Source organism: Schistocerca gregaria, chromosome 9, assembly GCF_023897955.1.
Source record: "Schistocerca gregaria isolate iqSchGreg1 chromosome 9, iqSchGreg1.2, whole genome shotgun sequence".
Taxonomy (NCBI): domain Eukaryota; kingdom Metazoa; phylum Arthropoda; class Insecta; order Orthoptera; family Acrididae; genus Schistocerca; species Schistocerca gregaria.
In genome coordinates this window covers 210,912,803-210,932,128 of record NC_064928.1, presented here as the reverse complement: position 1 = coordinate 210,932,128, position 19,326 = coordinate 210,912,803, and the positions used below count along the sequence as shown (strand labels likewise).

Here is a 19,326-nt window from a genome sequence, read left to right as displayed (position 1 = left end):
TCCAACCAGCTCAGCATCAAGTCGAATAGCACAGATGACAGATATGGGCAAGTTATTCCATACTAATTCACCTCCATGTTACAATTCATGTATCGTGGTGGCTGATGAATGCTGGTGTGCCAGCTTGTCGGCAACCCTCCAAGCTGATATTTTCAGTGGGTCCATCTCTGGCCCTTATGCAAGCAGTTACTCGGCTTGGCATTGACTCATAGAGTTGCTGAATGGCCTCCTGAGGAATATTATCACAAATTCTGTCCAACTGTCACGTTAGATAGTCAAAATTCAGAGCTGATTGAAGTGCCCTGCCCATAATGTTCAAAACATTCTCAGTTAAGGACGGATCCAGCGACCTTATTGGCGAAGGTGGAGTTTGAGAAGCACAAAGACAAGCTTTAGAAAATCTCTCCGTGTGCAGCCGGGCTTTATCATGCTGGAATGTAAGCCCAGGCTATCCGGGCGTAGAATATTGTCGACGTACAGCTGTGTTGTAAGGGAGATGCGGAGGACAGCCAAAGATGTCCAGCATCACTCCTTTTTGTTGGGTCCTATGGTGGGAGACAGTAAGAATGGTACCCCACCGCTGTCTGGGGCGTCTGCAGACACATCTTTGTTTGTCATCGGGGCTCATTTCGAAGCGGGGCTCATCACTGAAGACAATTCTACTCCAGTCAATGAGATTCCAGGCCGAAGTGCCCGACAAATGAGCTTGTTGTTGCACAGAGGTCAATGGTAATAGGCGCATGGGACGCCCTAAGGTCAGCCTCCTTCCTATGTGCCTCACTTTAATGGGCCTTTAGTCACTGACGCACCAGTTGCAAGTCGGATCAATGATAATGATGAATCTGGGGCTGTGAGTGCCTGTCTGACGATTCTTCGGCTCTCACGTTCAGTCGTTTCTATAAATCGACCACCACTGGGGGATATGCCAGCCAGGGCAACAGTCAAGCTCTCCCTGTGATGAAGTGCAGGTAACCCAAAAGTCTGTTAACATTTGAAAATACACTAATTAATGGAATAATGTGGTAGAGAGGTAAAACTTGACACACATGCCTGGAATGACATGAGGTTTTATTAAAACCAAAAACAAGTGCAAAAACTGGCCAACAGATGGAACTGGCAAGCAACACATCAGTGACACTGTATGAGAATCATGTACGAAATGAGCTGCAGTGAGCGAGGCAGTCTGATGCACCAGCAATGGTGTCATGTAGACTTTACCAAAAAAGGCACTGTTAGTGAAGCTTTACAATCAAAATGGAGAACCTGCTACTACAGCTTTAGGATCCTATCACTATAAGAAGGGTATGTGAATAGGTAAAGGTCCTGTGAGCCAATGATCTTGATGTAGTTGTAACACCTGTTCCCATAGACTGCTGAAGTTAAGTGCTGTTGGGCTTGGCTAGCACTCTGATGTGTTACTGTCCACGTCTGCCGAGTACTGTTGCCGTGTGCTGTTCGCTAGCAGAGTACGCTCAGCCCTTGTGTGGCCAATTGAAGAGCTGCTCGATTTAGAAGTAGTGACACCATTCACAAAAACTAACAAGCGCTAACCACATACCCCACCGTACCCGCATCTGGTGACGCCTGAGAGCTGAAGATGACATAGTGGCCGTACAGTACAGTTGGGCTTTTAAGACCAGTTCAAAATAAAGTCCTGTGACAAGTGTCGCCATGGGTTGTTTAGACAACTGGCTCTGTAGTGGGTGACTACGCACAAGTGCTACTGCTGCTCAGACAGTTCAGGAAGAAATGGAGACTTCAGCAGGTTCATCTCTGTATGATAAAGTCAGCACTTCTGAAGTCACATTTCACACTGGCATTCCACACATTTCTGTTTCGAGAGCACTAAAGAATACCCTACAATGTTATCCATAAAAAAATTCAGCATCATCATGAATTATCTGACATGCAGAGCATTTGTGGTGTGGGCACTTCAAAAAATTGGGAAGCTGACAATTGCTTGTCTAACATGCTGTGGACCAATGAAGCCCATTTCACACACTGAGGGTCTGTCAACACCCACAAATGCAGAAATGGTTACTAAAAGAGCTAGAACTGTCGTGGTACTCCCACTGCATCACAAGAAAGTCACAATGGGTGTGATTTGCCACAACAATCACGATCTGGCCATTTTTCTTTGAGGAAAAGCATGCCACTGGTTTCTCAACAGTGAGCATGATGGCTGTGAGGTATGCCGATATGTTACAGAATCGCATTATCCCTAGCCTGGCTAATAAACACCTGTTGGAAGTTACAACTTTTATGCAGGATGGCGCTCCACCCAATATTGCTACATGGGTGAAAAATCTCTTGTGCTCGTCATTTGGTGAGGATCATGTACCGAGCACCCATTTCTGTCACTTGACATCCCTGGTCCCCACACCTCAATCCGCATGATTACTGGTTGTGGGGTTACCTGAAGTCATAAGTATACTATGGTCATCTGACTTCATTATGGATGCTGAAAGACAACATTCGATGGCAATTTCACACCATACTTACTGATATACTATTCAGTACTGTTCACAATATTGTCCCTCAATTATAGGTGTTGCTGATGAATGATGGCGGACATGTTGAGGATTTATCATCAGGAACATCTTTGCTAAAAATCAACTGTTATGATACTTACTGCTTTTGTATCATATGAAGCTCTATTTGTTGGTCGTTTTGTGCATCCATTTTTGTTTCAATAAAACCTTGTGTCATTTCAAACATGTGCATCAACTTTTAGCCCTCTACCTATATTATTCCATGAAGTATCGAATTTTCAAATGTTAACAGAGCGTCCTATAGGTCAGGACTGCATGGGCAATGTGTGATCTTGTTGGCTGTACAGCCATATGGCAGGAACTTATGATGCACTATCCCAATGTAATCAGAGAAAACACTGAGAAGAACCTTCACATTTGATTGAACTTGTCAAATTTTCTTCGGCCTTGGCTCTTGAGGCAGCTACCATTGGGATTATTTGGCCTTGGTTTCAACCTCATACCCACATACCCATGTTTTGTCATCTGTTGCAATAAGAAAAGTTATGGATTGTTGTTGACTTCATTCAGCAATTCCTGAACAATGTCTACGCAATGTCGTTTTTGGTCAAAATGCAACAATTTTGAATCAAACCTTGCTGCTACACATTTCATGCCCAAATGATATGTGGACATCATCAGCAACCTCTCTGATGGTGATCTGGTGATTTTCAAGAATCATTTCTTTGTTTCTTCCACACTGCTGTCCATAACTGATGTGCTAGGGGGTCCAGGGTGTTCGTCATATCCAAAGTCTTCTAAATCCTCTTTGAAATGATTTGATTTGATTTATTTTATCTCATAACATGCAATATTCTGATATGTTGTACTGGAGACATGTCAATATACAATTTTAGGTATTTAGTTTACAGAGTTAAAAATAATAACAAGTATAGCTATCAAACAATTTTCTAGCAGTACAATACTTTTACATTTTTGTGCAAACATTTTTTTTATTTTTATTTTATGACAAAGATGTTAGTTGTCCTGTTTAAATTATCACCTCATCATCTATAAACTCCTCCACTCAATAATAATTTTTTTTTCCACTGAGAGTTCATGTAATTTTCTCTTTAGATGACAAATTTCCATGCTCACAATATCACAGCCCTTTAATTTATTGTATATTTTCATGCTCATGTATTGAGCAGTCATAGAATATAGCCTTAATTGTTGTGGATGGAGCATAAAATTTTGTTTTTGCCTAGATGTGTGCGTGTGTGTGTGTGTGTGTGTGTGTGTGTGTGTGTGTGTGTGTGTGTGTGTGTTTGAAGTGAAATTCTTCGAAAAGTTCAGGTTTAGTAAAATAGAATTTCAAAAATGTATAGTGACGGGACAGATAATATATTTAGTTTTTTAAACAATGGGCGACATGAGGATCTTGGATGTGCGGCACACATCTTCCTAATGATTCTTTTTTGAAGTTTTAATATCCGTACCACATAACATGAATTACCCCAAAAAATTATGCCATATCTGATAACAGATTCGAAGTAACTATGGTACGCAATTTTTCGGCTTTCCATATCTATTACTTCATGTAACGTTCCCATTGCAAAAGAAAGGCTATTTAGTTTGTTAACTAAATATTCTGAGTGTACCTGCCAGCTTAAGTTTTCGTCGAGGTTTAGTCCTAAGAATTTTACTGTGCTTGCTGGTTCTATCTTCTCATTTTTATGTAGGATATAGATCTCACTTGGTTTAGATTGTTTTGTTTTGAACTGTGTGAGTTGTGTTTTTGTAATGTTTCGTTTCCAACCATTTAATGGAAACCAGGCTTCCAGAGAATCCAAAGTGTTTACAACACAGTCAGCGATTTCTGCAGAGCTATTTTTTTCAATCAGTATTGAAGTGTCATCTGCAAATAGGACTGATTTTGCATTGAAGTTCAAGGGTAAATCATTTATATAAAACAGGAAGCGAATTGGTCCCAAGCCAGAGACATGGGAACACCTAGTAAGATAGTTTCCCATTTCAATGAGTAATTTGCAGAATTATATGTTGTTATACAAGGTGTACAACTTTGCTTTCGCCGTTTGCCAATAGGTGGCAACAACGGTACGCAGTGGTCGAAAGAAACAGATTGCAGACATCAGGCAGTAAGCTTGGACCTCGGGTAACATAACCTCATTCAAACATTAGTCGATTTGTGTCTGCACACTGTGGTGTGATACATCCATGGGCACTGCCTGGCCTATTGTTCGCTCTGCGCTGCGTCGCCAAGTGTTCACTACTATACATAACCTGGCACATCCTAGTGCTAAGGCTACTACGCGCCAGGTTACAGAACGCTTTGTGTGGCCAGGTGTTAAGAGGGATTGTCATAGTTGGGCTCGTGCTTGTTTACAGTGCCAGGGCAGCAAAGTCGGCAGGCACACACAACCCAGTCTAGGTAAATTTGACATCCCGAAAGGCCGCTTCCGAATTTGACATCCCGAAAGGCCGCTTCCAACATGTACATGTGGATCTCTTAGGACTGTTACCTGTGTCTGATGGTTTCAGGTATATCTTGTACATCATTGACCGTGTTACATGTTAGGTGGAGGCAATACCCCTGCAGGACATCACAGTGGATTCCGTAGCACGCGCATTTGTATCCTCCTGGACAGCTCGATTTGGCTGCCCTACATCCATCACCACCGACCAGGGAAGACAGTTTGAATACCTGCTGTTTAACAAACTCTGCGTCGTCTGTGGGGTGGAAAGATTCCACACTACGGCTTACCACCCTCAGAGCAGTGGACTGGTTGAGCAGTGGCACAGAACTCTTAAAGCGGCACTCACGTGCGGCGGGGGGTGGGGGGCGGGGCTGTGGTGACAGTCGACTGCCAGTAACTTTGCCGGCAAAGTGTACAGTAAAGGGTCTTTGGAGACTGGAGTTCTTTGGGTAGTCCCATCTACTAGTTGACAGTGATATGCGTGTCGTGAATTTCTGCAATGTTTTCTTTGTGTTTTCTGCAATCATACGAGCCTTAATAAAAGTGTCTTATCGTAATAAGATGGAGTTTCCTGTGCGTGGCCCGTTGCTATAGCCAAAAAACTAGAAGTACAGTTGTTACTAATTTTTACATTATACATTATGCATACATACACATACATCTTTTTAGTAGTTAGTAATTTGTACATTTTACTCACATCATCATTTTACATATACATATAAATACATAAACTTCTTACTATTCAGACAATTTGAGCAATAATCATTATATAGTTTATGGTCAAGAATTAATTATATGGTTTTACACATTTATTTAATGATAGTTACTTTATTTCATTGTTTCTTCATATGCTTTATTTTTGAGCCATGTCTCTATTACCGCCTTAAATTTAAAGTGGATGAGTGTTTTGACAGATTGTGGCAGTTTATCAGTGTGTCAGTGACAGCCTAGAATACGGTATATCAAGCATGCAGCTGTTTCGAGTGCTGTGCAAATGTAAATTCTTTCCTGGTGTAAATTGTTGTATACTTTTTTTACATACAGGGTGCGTCAAAAAAATGTACACACACTTTGAACTGTCATAGACACTTTACTTCTCGTTCTACAAGGTTAAATATCTGTGAGAAAGTAATGTTATGTTTCTTCAACAGGTGGCAGCGATGGCAAGAAAGTAACTGCAACATGGCGGACGTGCGTTTGAGCTTTGAAGTGTGGAAGCAGATAATTAAGTGGTACTGGAAGTTTGAGAATGTAGCTGCGGTTCGAAGACAGTGGAGAAGTGAGTATGGTACAGAACCACCTTCGAGGTTAACAGTTACATGTCTACAAGACAAGTTTGAAATTCATGGAACAGTGTGTGATGTGCATAAAGGTCGATCAGGGCGACCTCGTACTGCTACAAGTGATGATTCCACAACTGCGATCTTGGAACTGTTTCAGCATTCGTCTCAAAAATCTTCAAGGCAAGTGGCACGTGAGAGTAATGTAAGTGCTAATAGTGTGCTTCGCATTCTAAAGAAAGGCAAGTTTCGTGTATACATTCCAAGGATGGTGCAACAGCTAAGTGAGGACAATCCAGATTGAAGGTTAGAATTTTGTGAATGAGTTCAGGAGATGGTGAGACGTGAACCAGGATTTATGGGTAGCAAAATTTGGTTGGATGAAGCCATATTCAAACTCAATGGAACTGTCAATAGCGCAATTGTGTGTACTGGGCTGAAGATAATCCTCACATTACAGTTGAAAAGGCTGTGAATTTGCCTGGTGTAAATGTGTGGTGTGGTTTGTCTGCAAGGGGACTCATTGGGCCTTTCCGCTTTGAGGGTACTGTTACTGGAGAAACGTACCTAGCAATGCTTGCTGACTCCATATTCCCTGCCATTCGTGCATTATACGGTAATGATGAGTTTTATTTCCGACAAGATGGTGCCCTGCCACACTATCATAGGGACGTATGAGCATACCTGGATCACAATGTGCCAGGCCAGTGGATAGGACACAGGGGACCAATCGAGTTTCCTGCATGCTCTCCAGACCTCATGCCGCTGAATTTCTTCTTATGGGGCACAGTAAAAGATGAGATGTACAAATGTAAACCACGTAACCTGGACACACTTTGGAATGAGATTCAGGCGATGCGTGCAGAAATCTCATTGGACACTTTCGGGCGATGTACGGAATCAATGGTGACTCGTACTCAGAAATGTAATGATGCTGAAGGCCACCAGTTTGAACATTAATCACATTTGCAAAGTATATTTATTTTTCCAACTGGACTTTAAGCTTTCCATTTCCAGAAATTTAACATTGTAGAACAGGAAATAAATTTTCTATGACGCTTCACAGTCTGTATACATTTTTTTTATGCAACCTGTATATTAAGCAGTTATACATATAGAAACTTGGGAGTGTCATTATGTTCAATATACTGAAGTGCTCCTTACAGCTTTCTCTTGGACCCAATCCTTGTAAACATCTAATTGCTTTTTTTTTTTTTTTTTTTTCACCATTCAAATACACAGTTTGTGCCTGGTGAATTACCCCATAACAGAATTCCATATTGTAGCTGTGACTGAAAGAATGCATAGTAGCAATCAATAAACTTTTACTGACAGAATTTCTTAGTTTATACAGCAGGAATATTACGCGTACAAGTTTGCCTGTCAGATAGCTAATATGGTCATCCCATGAGAGCCTCTGGTCTTTTGTAGTCCCAGTAGTTTGATAATGTGATTCTCTGCTTTCAGTACCTTCAGATTAAAATAAATTTCCTCTGTTTTTGTGTTGTTTTGTTTCAGTATGAGTCACATCGAATGCTCTCAAGTACGGATGTTAAGGACCCTATAAGTGAAATAACGTGTCGTGAGTGGTTTCAACACTTCAATAACAGTGATTTTAATGTTGTAGGCCGGCACAGTGGTGGAAGAGAGATTGTTTTCGAACATGCAGAATTGGAGACATTGCTGAGTGAAGACTCACATCATACTCAAGAAGAATTGGCATGATTAGTGGGAGTGACACATCAAGCCAATTCAAAATGTCTCAAGGCTATGGGCATGATTCAGAAGGAAGGAACTTGGGTCCCGTGTGAGCTCAAACCAAGAGACATTGAACAGCGTTTGTGTGTTTGTGAACAGTTGCTTCAGAGGCAAAAACGGAAGAGATTTTTGCCTCGTATTGTGACCAGGACTGAAAAATGGGTTCATTACGCTAACCCTAAATGCAAAAAATCATGGAGATATCCCGGCCATGCTTCCACGTTGACAGCCAAACCAAATATTCATGGCTACAAGATTACACTCTGCAACTGGTGGGACCAGCCCGGCAACGTGTACTATGAGATGTTAAAAACCAAGTGAAACAATCACAGGTGCTTGTTATCGAATACAATTAATGCGTTTGAGAAGATCATTAATAGACAAACAGCCACAATACAACAAGAGGCATGATAAAGTGATTTTGCAGCATGACAACGCCCGACCCCACGTTGCAATAGAGGTCAAAACGTACTTTCAAACATTAAAATAGTAAGTCCTACCCCACCCGCCATATTCTCCAGACATTGCCCCTCTGATTCTCACCTCCTTAGATCAATGGTGCATGGCCTGGCTGACCAACACTTCCGATCTCATGAAGAAGTCACTAATTGGATCGATTCGTGGATCGCTTCAAAAGATGAACAATTTTTTCGATGTGGGCTTCGTACACTGACCGAAAGATGGGAGAAAGTAGTGGCCAGCAATGCAAAATACTTTAAATGATACTTGTGTAACCAATTTGTTTCATTAAAACCTCAAATGTTGGGGAAAAAAATGACGGAAGCAAAGTTGTACACCTTGTAACGTTTTGCTTCCTGTTGTCATATACGATGTCAGCCACTGGAGGTCACTCCCGCTGATCCCGTATCTCTCTAATTTATAGAGCAGCATGGAATGATTCACTGAATCGAATACTTCGCTTAATTCACAGAAGATACCTGCAACTTTGCTGCTGTTATCCAATGAGGAGCTAATTCTGTCAACAAATGTGTTTATTGCATCTAAGGTATTTTTTCCTTTTTGGAACCCAAATTGATTTTTATCAGTGATATTAAATTTTGAGACAACATTTAGTATCTGTGTTGCAGCAAGCGTTTCAAATAACTTAGAGAAAATTGACAGGATAGAAACAGGTCTGTAATTTCCCATTTCTTCTTTTGGGCCTTTTTTGTGTACTGGCCTATCTTCAGCATACTTCAGTAACTTTGGGAAGCATCCTTGCTCAAACGATTGGTTAATTATTTCTGTCAGAGGATGTGATATTATTTTAAACACCATTTTAATTACTTCTGTTGGTATACCATCCCATCCTGCAGAATTTTTGTTTTTCAGGGACAATATAACATCTTCTACAGGTTTCAGTGTAAAGTCTGTATATGAAGGAAGCTGTTCAGAATTACGAGTAAAGCCACTTATATTGTCTTACTCACAGTACATTCACAAAGAGCCAAAGTCAACATTTCAAATGCGGTGTTGCAATTTATTCCATTTTCAAACAAAATTTAATGCAAATTCTTTGATCCATCTTTAGTAAACATTCGCTGAGCAGTCAAAAACACATATAACCTTTATGCCTGTCAACAATAAACTAAATGATCAAAACAGCTGACAATGAAAACATACATTAAGAACATATATACCAACAAGATTAAAAAGAAACTGAAATTGAATGTATAAATCACAAGAAATTAAAAAATTGCTGTTACTTCCTGACCACACTTCATATACTGTCACAAACTTGAAGACAGCTCATTTTCTGGTATAGAGGTAGCCATAACATTCCTGAAGAGTTCCTTTTCATATTTTCTGAATTTTATACAAATCTTCATTGTGTAAGTTTGTCTGAGACCACATTACATTTTGTCATAATGATGCATAACTGAAACAGCAGCTTATCTAACAAGCAACCACATGCGCTGTGTGAGAGCTCAGAGGAAAGTGACTCAAGCTGGGTTCTATATCTGACGTCTCCCACTGTCAATCCAAGCAGTCTCATTTGCCTTCTAGACTTTCTAGTGATTGAGGAAAAATTGTTCTCATTACTTTTGCGACACACTTATTACAACAACTGTACAAAAAAGCTGTACCAAAACCAAAATTAACCTGAAAAAATCATAAAGTTGTGTATTTATTTATTTGCATCTAGTTGCTCCCCACAGACAAACAGAATTTGTTTTGGATTGAGGATATATTTTATACTTTATTTCATAATTTTGTTGGAACAATCACAAACAATAATAACATTGTATATCTTGATTACTGGCACTTCAGAAATACTACTGGCACAAATGAAAGTGTTCTACTCCTCCAAAATGAATTCTTTAATGCTATTAAGACAGCTATTGGTAAGAAATTCCTTCAAGACCACTTCGAAGCAGCTTCCATTTGAGTTTTTTAAATTCTTTGGAAGTTCATTATAAACTCTGATCCTTTCAAAATGACGGAGCACAGCAATCAGTTGCCTTTTTCTTTCAGACTTTATTAAAACAAATCCAGATTTTTGCTAGTACCTAGTCATTATTAATGCACTATTTTATAGCTTCAAGACATGTCCTAGTACATTCGGGCTCTGTCATAGCTCATTCAAGGCTCTAGAATGAACTGTGACAGAAGCCCAAACAATGTGGGACTGACAGCTGCTCCTCAATTCCACTTACATTAAAACACACATCACTCATTTTCACACTGGTACAAGAATTAAATTGGGACAGTCCTCATAGATTTTCATTTGTAAAGGAAAATTTTAAAACAGAGCTCACCCTTTTAAATAATAGCTTTAATTTTTTAAAATTATTAGTATCTTCTAAACAACCAGTACTATGAAATATATGAACTTGTGCTGTAATGGATAAATCATATATGTGTAAACAACAACACATACTTATCAGGTTAATTTTGAATAGTCTTATCTTTTTTTTAAGTTTCACTTAACAACATTATGAATTTGAGGCACGACATAATTCATCTGAGCTGTATTTTGAAAATGTACATGGATTCGGTCTCCCCCCCCCCCCCCCCCCCCCATTTTTAGGCATAACCCATTTTCAAGTCATCTAAAAACATAACACACTATAATAAAAAGAAATATATAAGATAAAAGCCATACAGCTACACTGAATACAGTCCTTAAGCAAACGTGATAATTTTGATAGGATACCTCATCCCCGTTTCATCACGAAATAATCACACATTACACGTAATTGTGCATAGCACAGTCATCAAAGAGTATGATCTAAAATATAACGTAAGTGGAATGATAATGGTTACGAGAACTACAGAATTAAAACACTATTATTCTGTGCACTTTATAATTTAGGTCACGCACTTCAACCACCATGCTATGCACAAATATGCATGGCACATGATTTCTGTATCAAGACTATAACAATGCATCCACATTTGTTATCGGTAATTACTAATTTTGTATAAACTCTACATTGAGTGTAGTTGCGTAGCTTTTATGTTGTAACCTTCCTTTCATTGTGGTGTGTTCTGTTTTTTGACTCATTTGAAAATGGATCAAGCCCAAAACTAGTAGTGCTGAATTTAGTACCTTTTTAAAACACAGGCTGCTGTAATTTTGTCTGTCTTCAAGTTTATTCATGCTGTGATGCCATGCAGAAGAAAATGAACATTGTAAATTTCCAAGAAGTTTAAACAAGCAGCAGATGAAAGTTCTTAAATGAAGGACATATTTTCAGACCTTTTCTTTTTTTACCTGTTACTCCAGTCTTATTGTAGAAATCCGTAAACCAGTTGTCTGGAACAAAACCATAGCGGACTTTCATTGGATACTCTCTTCTCACAGGATGAGGGAAATTCAAAATGTCTCTCTCTCCAGAGGAATCTACTGTAATTCCATACCCACTCACAAACCATCTCTTATACAATGGAATTTCTTTAATCATTTCCGCTACATCTGCAGCATGTTTTGAGGCCTCTCCCACAACTCTCTTAACCAACTTTCCTGTACAAAGAAGAACCTTATTAGAACATAATAATAGTTGTCCATTAGTTTGAACTTATTACATTGTAAAACATTATCGTTATTATTGTATTATTATTATTATTATTATTGTTGTTGTTGTTGTTGTTGTTGTTGTGGTCTTCAGTCCTGAGACTAGTTTGATGCAGCTCTCCATGCTACTCTATCCTACACAAGCTGCTTCATCTTCCAGTATGTACTGCAGCCTACATCCTTCTGAATCTGCCTAGTGTATTCATCTCTTGCTCTCCCTCTATGATTTTTACCCCCCACACTGCCCTCCAATTCTAAACTGGTGATCCCTTGATGCCTCAGAATATGTCCTACCAACCGATCCCTTCTTCTTGTCAAGTTGTGCCACAAACTCCTCTTCTCCCCAATTCTAATCAATACCTCCTCATTAGTTATGTGATCTACCCATCTAATCTTCAGCATTCTTATGTAACACCACATTTCGGAACCTTCTATTCTCTTCTTGTCCAAACTATTTATCGTCCATGTTTCACATCCATACATGGTTGCACTCCATACAAGTACTTTCAGAAACAACTTCCTGACACTTAAATCTATACTCAATGTTAACAAATTTCTCTTCTTCAGAAATACTTTCCTTGCCATTGCCACTCTACATTTTACATCCTCTCTACTTCAATCATCATCAGTTATTTTGCTCCCCAAATAGCAAAACTCCTTTACTACTTTAAGTGTCTCATTTCCTAATCTAATTCCGTCAGCACCACCTGATTTAATTCAACTACATTCCTTTATCCTCGATTTGCTTTAGCTGATGCTCATCTTATACCCTCCTTTCAAGACACTGTCCATTACATTCAACTGCTCTTCCAAGTTCTTTGCTGTCTCTGACAGAATTACAATGTCATCGGCAAACCTCAAGATTTTTATTTCTTCTCCATGGATTTTAATACTTACTCCAAATTTTTCTTTTGTTTCCTTAACTGCTGGCTCAATATACAGATTGAATAACAGGCTACAACCCTGTCTCATTCACTTCCCAACCACTGCTTCCCTTTCATGCCCCTCGATTCTTATAACTGCCATCTGGTTTCTGTACAAATTGTAAATAGCCTTTTGCTCCTTGTATTTTACCTCTGACACCTTCAGAATTTGAAAGAGAGTATTCCAGTCAACATTGTCAAAAGCTTTCTCTAAGTCTACAAATACTAGAAATGTAGGTTCACCTTTTCTTAATCTAGCTTCTAAGATAAGTCATAGGGTCAGTATTGCCTCACATGTTCCAATATTTCTATGAAATCCAAACTGATCTTCCCCGAGGTCGCCTTCTATCAGTTTTTCCATTTGTCTGTAAAGTATTCGCGTTAGTATTTTGCAGCCGTGACTTATTAAACTGATAGTTGAGTAATTTTTACATCTGTCAACATCTGCTTTCTTTGGGATTGGAATTATTATATTCTTCTTGAAGTCTGAGGGTATTTCACCTGTCTCATACATCTTGCTCACCAGATGGTAGAGTTTTGTCAGGACTGGCTCTCACAAGGCTGTCAGTAGTTCTAATGGAATGTTGTCTACACCTGGGGCCCTGTTTCAACTTAGGTATTTCAGTACTCTGTCAAACTCTTCACGCAGTATCATATCTCCCATTTCATCTTCATCTACATCCTCTTCCATTTCCATAATATTGCCCTGAAGTACATCACCCTTGTATAGACCCTCTATATACTCCTTCCACCTTTCTGCTTTCCCTTCTTTGCTGAGAACTGGGTTTCCATTTGAGCTCCTGATATTCATGCAAGTGGTTCTCTTTTCTCCAAAGGTCTCTTTAACTTTCCTGTAGGCAGTATCTATCTTACCTCTAGTGAGATAAGCCTCTACATCCTTACATTTGTCCTCTAGCCATTTTGCACTTCCTGTCAATCTCATTTTTGAGATGTTTGTATTCCTTTTAGCCTGCTTCATTTACTGCAATTTTGTATTTTCTCCTTTCATCAATTAAATTCAATATTTCTTCTGTTACCCAAGGATTTCTACTAGCCCTCATCTTTATGCCTACTTGATCCTCTGCTGCCTTCACTACTTCATCCCTCGAAGCTACCCATTCATCTTCTACTGTATTTATTTCCCCCATTCTTGTCAATTGTTCCCTTATGCTCTCCCTGAAACTCTCTACAACCTCTGGTTTAGTCAGTTTATCCAGGTCCCATCTCCTTAAATTCGCACCTTTTTGCAGGTTCTTCAGTTTTAATCTACAGTTCATAACCAACAGATTGTGGTCAGAGTCCACATCTGCCCCTGGAAATGACGTATAATTTAAAACCTGGTTCCTAAATCTCTGTCTTACCATTATATAATCTATCTGATACCTTTTAGTATCTCCAGGGTTCTTCCACGTATACAACCTTCTTTCATGATTCTAAACCAAGTGTTACCTATGATTAAGTTGTGCTCTTTGCAAAATTCTACCAGGCGGCATCCTCTTTCATTTCTTAGCCCCAATCCATATTCACCTACTACGTTCCCCTCTCTCCCTTTTCCTACAGTCGAATTCCAGTCACCCATGACTATTAAATTTTCGTCTCCCTTCACTATCTGAATAATTTCTTTTATCTCATCATACGTTTCTTCAATTTCTTCGTCATCTGCAGAGCTAGTTGGTATATAAACTTGTATTACTGTAGTAGGTGTGGGCTTCGTGTCTATCGTGGCCACAATAATGCATTCACTATGCTGTTTGTAGTAGCTTACCCGCACTCCTGTTTTTTATTCATTATTAAACCTAATCCTGCATTACCCCTATTTGATTTTGTATTTATAACCCTGTATTCACCTGACCAAAAGTCTTGTTCATCCTGCCACCTAACTTCACTAATTCCCACCATATCTAACTTTAACCTATCCATTTCCCTTTTTAAATTTTCTCACCTACCGGCCCGAATAAGGGATCTGACATTCCACACTCCGATCCATAGAACGCCAGTTTTCTTTCTCCTGATGACAACATCCTCCTAAGTAGTCCCCACCCCGAGATCCGAATGGGGGACTATTTTACCTCAGGAATATTTTACCCAATAGGACACGATCATCATTTAACCATACAGTAAAGCTGCATGCCCTTGGGAAAAATTACGGCTGTAGTTTCTCCTTGCTTTCAGCCGTTCGCAGTACCAGCACAGCAAGGCCGTTTTGTTTAGTGTTACAAGGCCAGATCAGTCAATCATCCAGACTACTGCCCCTGCAACTACTCAAAAGGCTGCTGCCCCTCTTCAGGAACCACCCGTTTGTCTGGCCTCACAACAGATGCCCCTCCGTTGTGGTTGCACTTTCGGTACGGCTATCTGTATCGCTGAGGCATGCAAGCCTCCCCACCAACGGCAAGGTCTATGGTTCATGGGGGGGATTTATCATTATTACTCGTGTCAAAAAGCTAAACAAGAGAAAATGATTGTAACTGTTGATATTTACAGAGAATGGTAGCTAGTCTTAACTGACAAATATACGAGTTATTTAATTGTACTACTGAAACGTGTACATACAAAGAAATATCAAAGAATCTTTGCTCAAAATTGGGGTTGTTCCACAACACTTTATTTACCTTTCAGTATTTCTGCTCCTGGGATAGTGCCTCTTAGAAGTAATCAAAATATCTGGTTTTGATCCCAGATACTAGAAGTTACCAACAATGACAGCTGAAGACTGCTGGTATACATCATCCTCATTCTGTCAGTGGCCATATCAAAGAGGGCAGAAGAGTAACCAGAGGTTGGGAGCATCCTCTTGTTGATGATATATCCATTGTCAAAATATTCCAGATTATTCCTTGTTAGTAACTTCAGACTATGGGAAACAGAATGAACCACTAATGAAAGAGAAATTTTCTATGAGTCAGAGTGTGGAATGTCGGAAGCCTGAATTTGGTAGGCACACTGGAAAATCCAGAAAGAGTTGTAAAGGCCCAGTGTAGATACAGTGGGAGCCACTGAAGTGAAATGGAAAAAAGATTAGCTCTTTTGGTCAGAACAGTGTAATATCAACAACTGCAGAAAATGACATTACAGGAGTATGATTTCTCATGAAGAGGAAAGGAGGGTAGACAGTGAATTACTGCGGACAGTTGCACGATGCAATTACTCTCATCAGAACTGACAGCAAACCACACCAACAATAACTTGAAACTTACAGAACAGGACAGGAACACACAGTGTAATTATGGCTCAAGTTTGAAAGAGAAATTAAACATGTATGGTACAGATAAGTACCCAGTAGAAGAGCTCATAACAGGAGGGAACCACCATGGTATACAGCCACTGTAATGAAACTTCTAAGGAAACGGAGATCACTGCATAATAAATGTAAAACAAAGCACAGAGCTATAGATAGAGAGATCCTGTATGAAATGTGCTTGGCTGTCAAGAGAGCAATACATGAAGCCTGACTACCATGGCAGAATACTGACAAATGATCTTTCACAAAACCAAAAGAAATTCTAGTTGTATGTGGAGGCTGTTAATGGCATCAAAGTTAGTGTACATTCCTTAATGAATGAGACAGGAACTGAAACTGAGGAGCAAAGCAAATGCTGAAATGCTTAACTCTGTTTTCAAATGGTTCTTTACAACAACAAAAAACTCAAGACATTTTTCCAATTTAATCGAGAAATAGCTGAAATCATTAAAACTGAACAAAGCTCCACACCCTGATGGTATCCCTATCAGAGTCTATATTTAATTTGCAGCTGAGTTAGTCCATCTTCTAGCTATAATCTATCATGTATCCCTCAAACAAAAAACTGCACCCAGTTTTTGAAAAAAAAGTGCACATCACACCAGTCTACAAGAAGGGTAGTAGAAGTGATCCACAAAACTATTGTCCAATAACTTTGACACTGATCTGTTGTACAATCTTAGAACATATTCCAATCTCAGACATAATGAGGTATCTCGAACAGAATGATCTCCTCCATGCTAGTCAGCACAGATTTCAAAAACATTGATGATGTGAAATTCAACTAGCACTTTTCTCACACGGCAAACTGAAAGTGTTGGATCAAGGCAGCCTGTAGATGCAATGCTTCTTGATTTCCAAGTATGATCATATGGGGTATCGAGTGAAATTTATGACTGGATTGAGGACTTTTGGGTAGGGAGACTGGAGCATGTTATTGTGGATGGAGAGTCATCCAGATGTAGAAGTGTTACATCCACATGTTTGTATAAGTTCGTAGATTCCAACTGTGACTGATAATGCCATCATCTGCAAGAAGTCTGAGGTTACTATTAATACTGTCTGCAGAGGGACATTAACGTACAACATGAAAAGCAAGCATTCCAATGCACTTCCATGGGCACATTGGGTATTTTTCTACCCCTCTCCCTTCTCTCACCACCCCTTTCTCCCTCTTCATGTCCACCGTCCTCTCCTTTTCCACCGCCCTCTCTCTCTTCCTAAATCTCTTTTTCCTCTACCCTCAGTACTCCTTCCATGTAGTTGTGTGGCTGCTAAGTCATCTGCTCAAAGACCTGTCAATTTCCTACTACCCACTGTTCGTGTCCTTCCATATCCCTTTCCCAATTCCATCAGGTATTGCAACTGCATTCAGCAAGGCCAAGGGAGTGCATGTGTGTGTGTGTGTGTGTGTGTGTGTGTGTGTGTGTGTGTGTGTGTGTGTGTGTGTGTGTATTTGCTTCAAAAAGAGCAAGAGCTAGAAATCTGGTGTGGATTCTGCTTCCTGTTACAAGTCTCTGTGCTCAACACATCAGTGCGCTATAGGTGAGTAGTTATCTTTCCCTTATTTTACATATTGCTCCATCCATGAATTTCCACTACTGTTACACACTAACGAAATACAACTCATTCAAGAAAGTCATGACTTACAAAACTCTTGTTTGACTGATTCTTGAGAATCGTTCATGAATTTGGTGACCACACGTAGGATTAGTGAAGGATATGGAGAAGATACTATTATGTCAAGCCTCTTTACTTTCAGCGTACTCGAATTTGATGTATACATTTCATAAGGAACATCTCTGACTTTATCACACATTATTCTTTCGGAGGAGTGTCGGAAATGCATCGCTAACTGCAGATAATACAAAAAGATCGATGGAAGTAACTGATAATCCAAAAACCTTTAGTGTGAGTTATTGCATGTTATACGCTTGGTTAAATTCAAAGACAAGAAAGTAAGTACAATAGCGCAAAACGATGTAAACAGTGCGCAGTGCTTCCTAGTGAAAATTTAGGAACTACCTGTTACCACACTTCGTGCATTCAAAAACGAAACTGATCACATTCATCCTCGATAAACTGAAGGTCAGAATTTATTATACTGATACCTTCAAATGCTGCAACTATAACTGCAGAAGTGCAAAATAACTTAATGCAAATCACTGTAAAAGAGATATGAGAAAAACCAACACAATTAGCCACATAAATTGCTAGTGGTAGAAATGGTGATGGAATGCTTGTGGTGATGGAATGTACAATAGGTAACAACCAGATCAGAAAATTGGCAGCAGGTATCAGCCAACGCACTTCAAATCATTATTGTTTTATCTTTTATTTAATGTTTTAAACATCTACTGCTAATTAAACATATCTGATACTGCAAATTGCGGATGAGAAGCTAATGTCTGAATTGCATTCGGATAATGATTACGCTATCTACTTGGTTCCGGTACGGAACCACAAAGACACTTTATTTTCTGTAACCGGAAGGCGACATATTTCTCTATACACTCTGATTGGAGTTACTACTATCTATTTGCTACAACGGCCGAAGTACAACATGCGTCCGTATTATTTTACGTAAGCTACCGTTAACAGCAAAACACATAAATCAATGCAACAAAATAAGATAACGAATAACAAATATTATTTCTAGAAATCACCTGCTTCCAATTTAATCATGGGCAGCATCGTGAAAATACGCCTGTAATCAAACGGAAAGAACTCGAACTATATGTAAAATCACGTATAGCGAACTTAGTGATGCAACAATGAACATCATTTGCTACACAGTTGCGCTCATTACATTCGCTCTCAGACGATAAATTGCATTATGACTTCCCCATTAAAAACGTCGTACACATATATTTTTATTTTGCGTTGCTTTTATGAAATCAAAAACACCAAAAAAGTGAAGTTAACATTTTCCTTCCTACGACACAGACTACTTCTTGCAACATATACGACATAAGTTCTCGGAAAATTGCGATAAATTAAAAGAGCGCAAGAGCAGTTGATAGCTTTATACTGAATGACCTAAAATGACACTAAATATTTTATCCCAATTTTTGCAATATTCAATGCCAGCTATATAGATATTAGTTGTAAAACAGTTTATAATTGCAGATGCACAC

General features: G+C 39.3%; 1 protein-coding gene across 1 annotated transcript in view; it reads right to left on the bottom strand.

Moving 5' to 3' along the window:
• Window positions 1-19,310, bottom strand: part of LOC126291650 (ATP synthase subunit b, mitochondrial-like) — a 61,332-nt gene extending 42,022 nt beyond the window's left edge. Inside the window, exons 1-2 of the mRNA XM_049985215.1 lie at window positions 18,856-19,310; window positions 11,726-11,974 (exon numbers count right to left, since the gene is read on the bottom strand). Of these exons, the coding sequence (XP_049841172.1) occupies window positions 11,726-11,974; window positions 18,856-18,883 (277 nt within the window). The 5' untranslated portion in view covers window positions 18,884-19,310. The remainder of the gene's footprint in view (window positions 1-11,725; window positions 11,975-18,855) is intronic.
• Window positions 19,311-19,326: the final 16 nt, after the last annotated feature.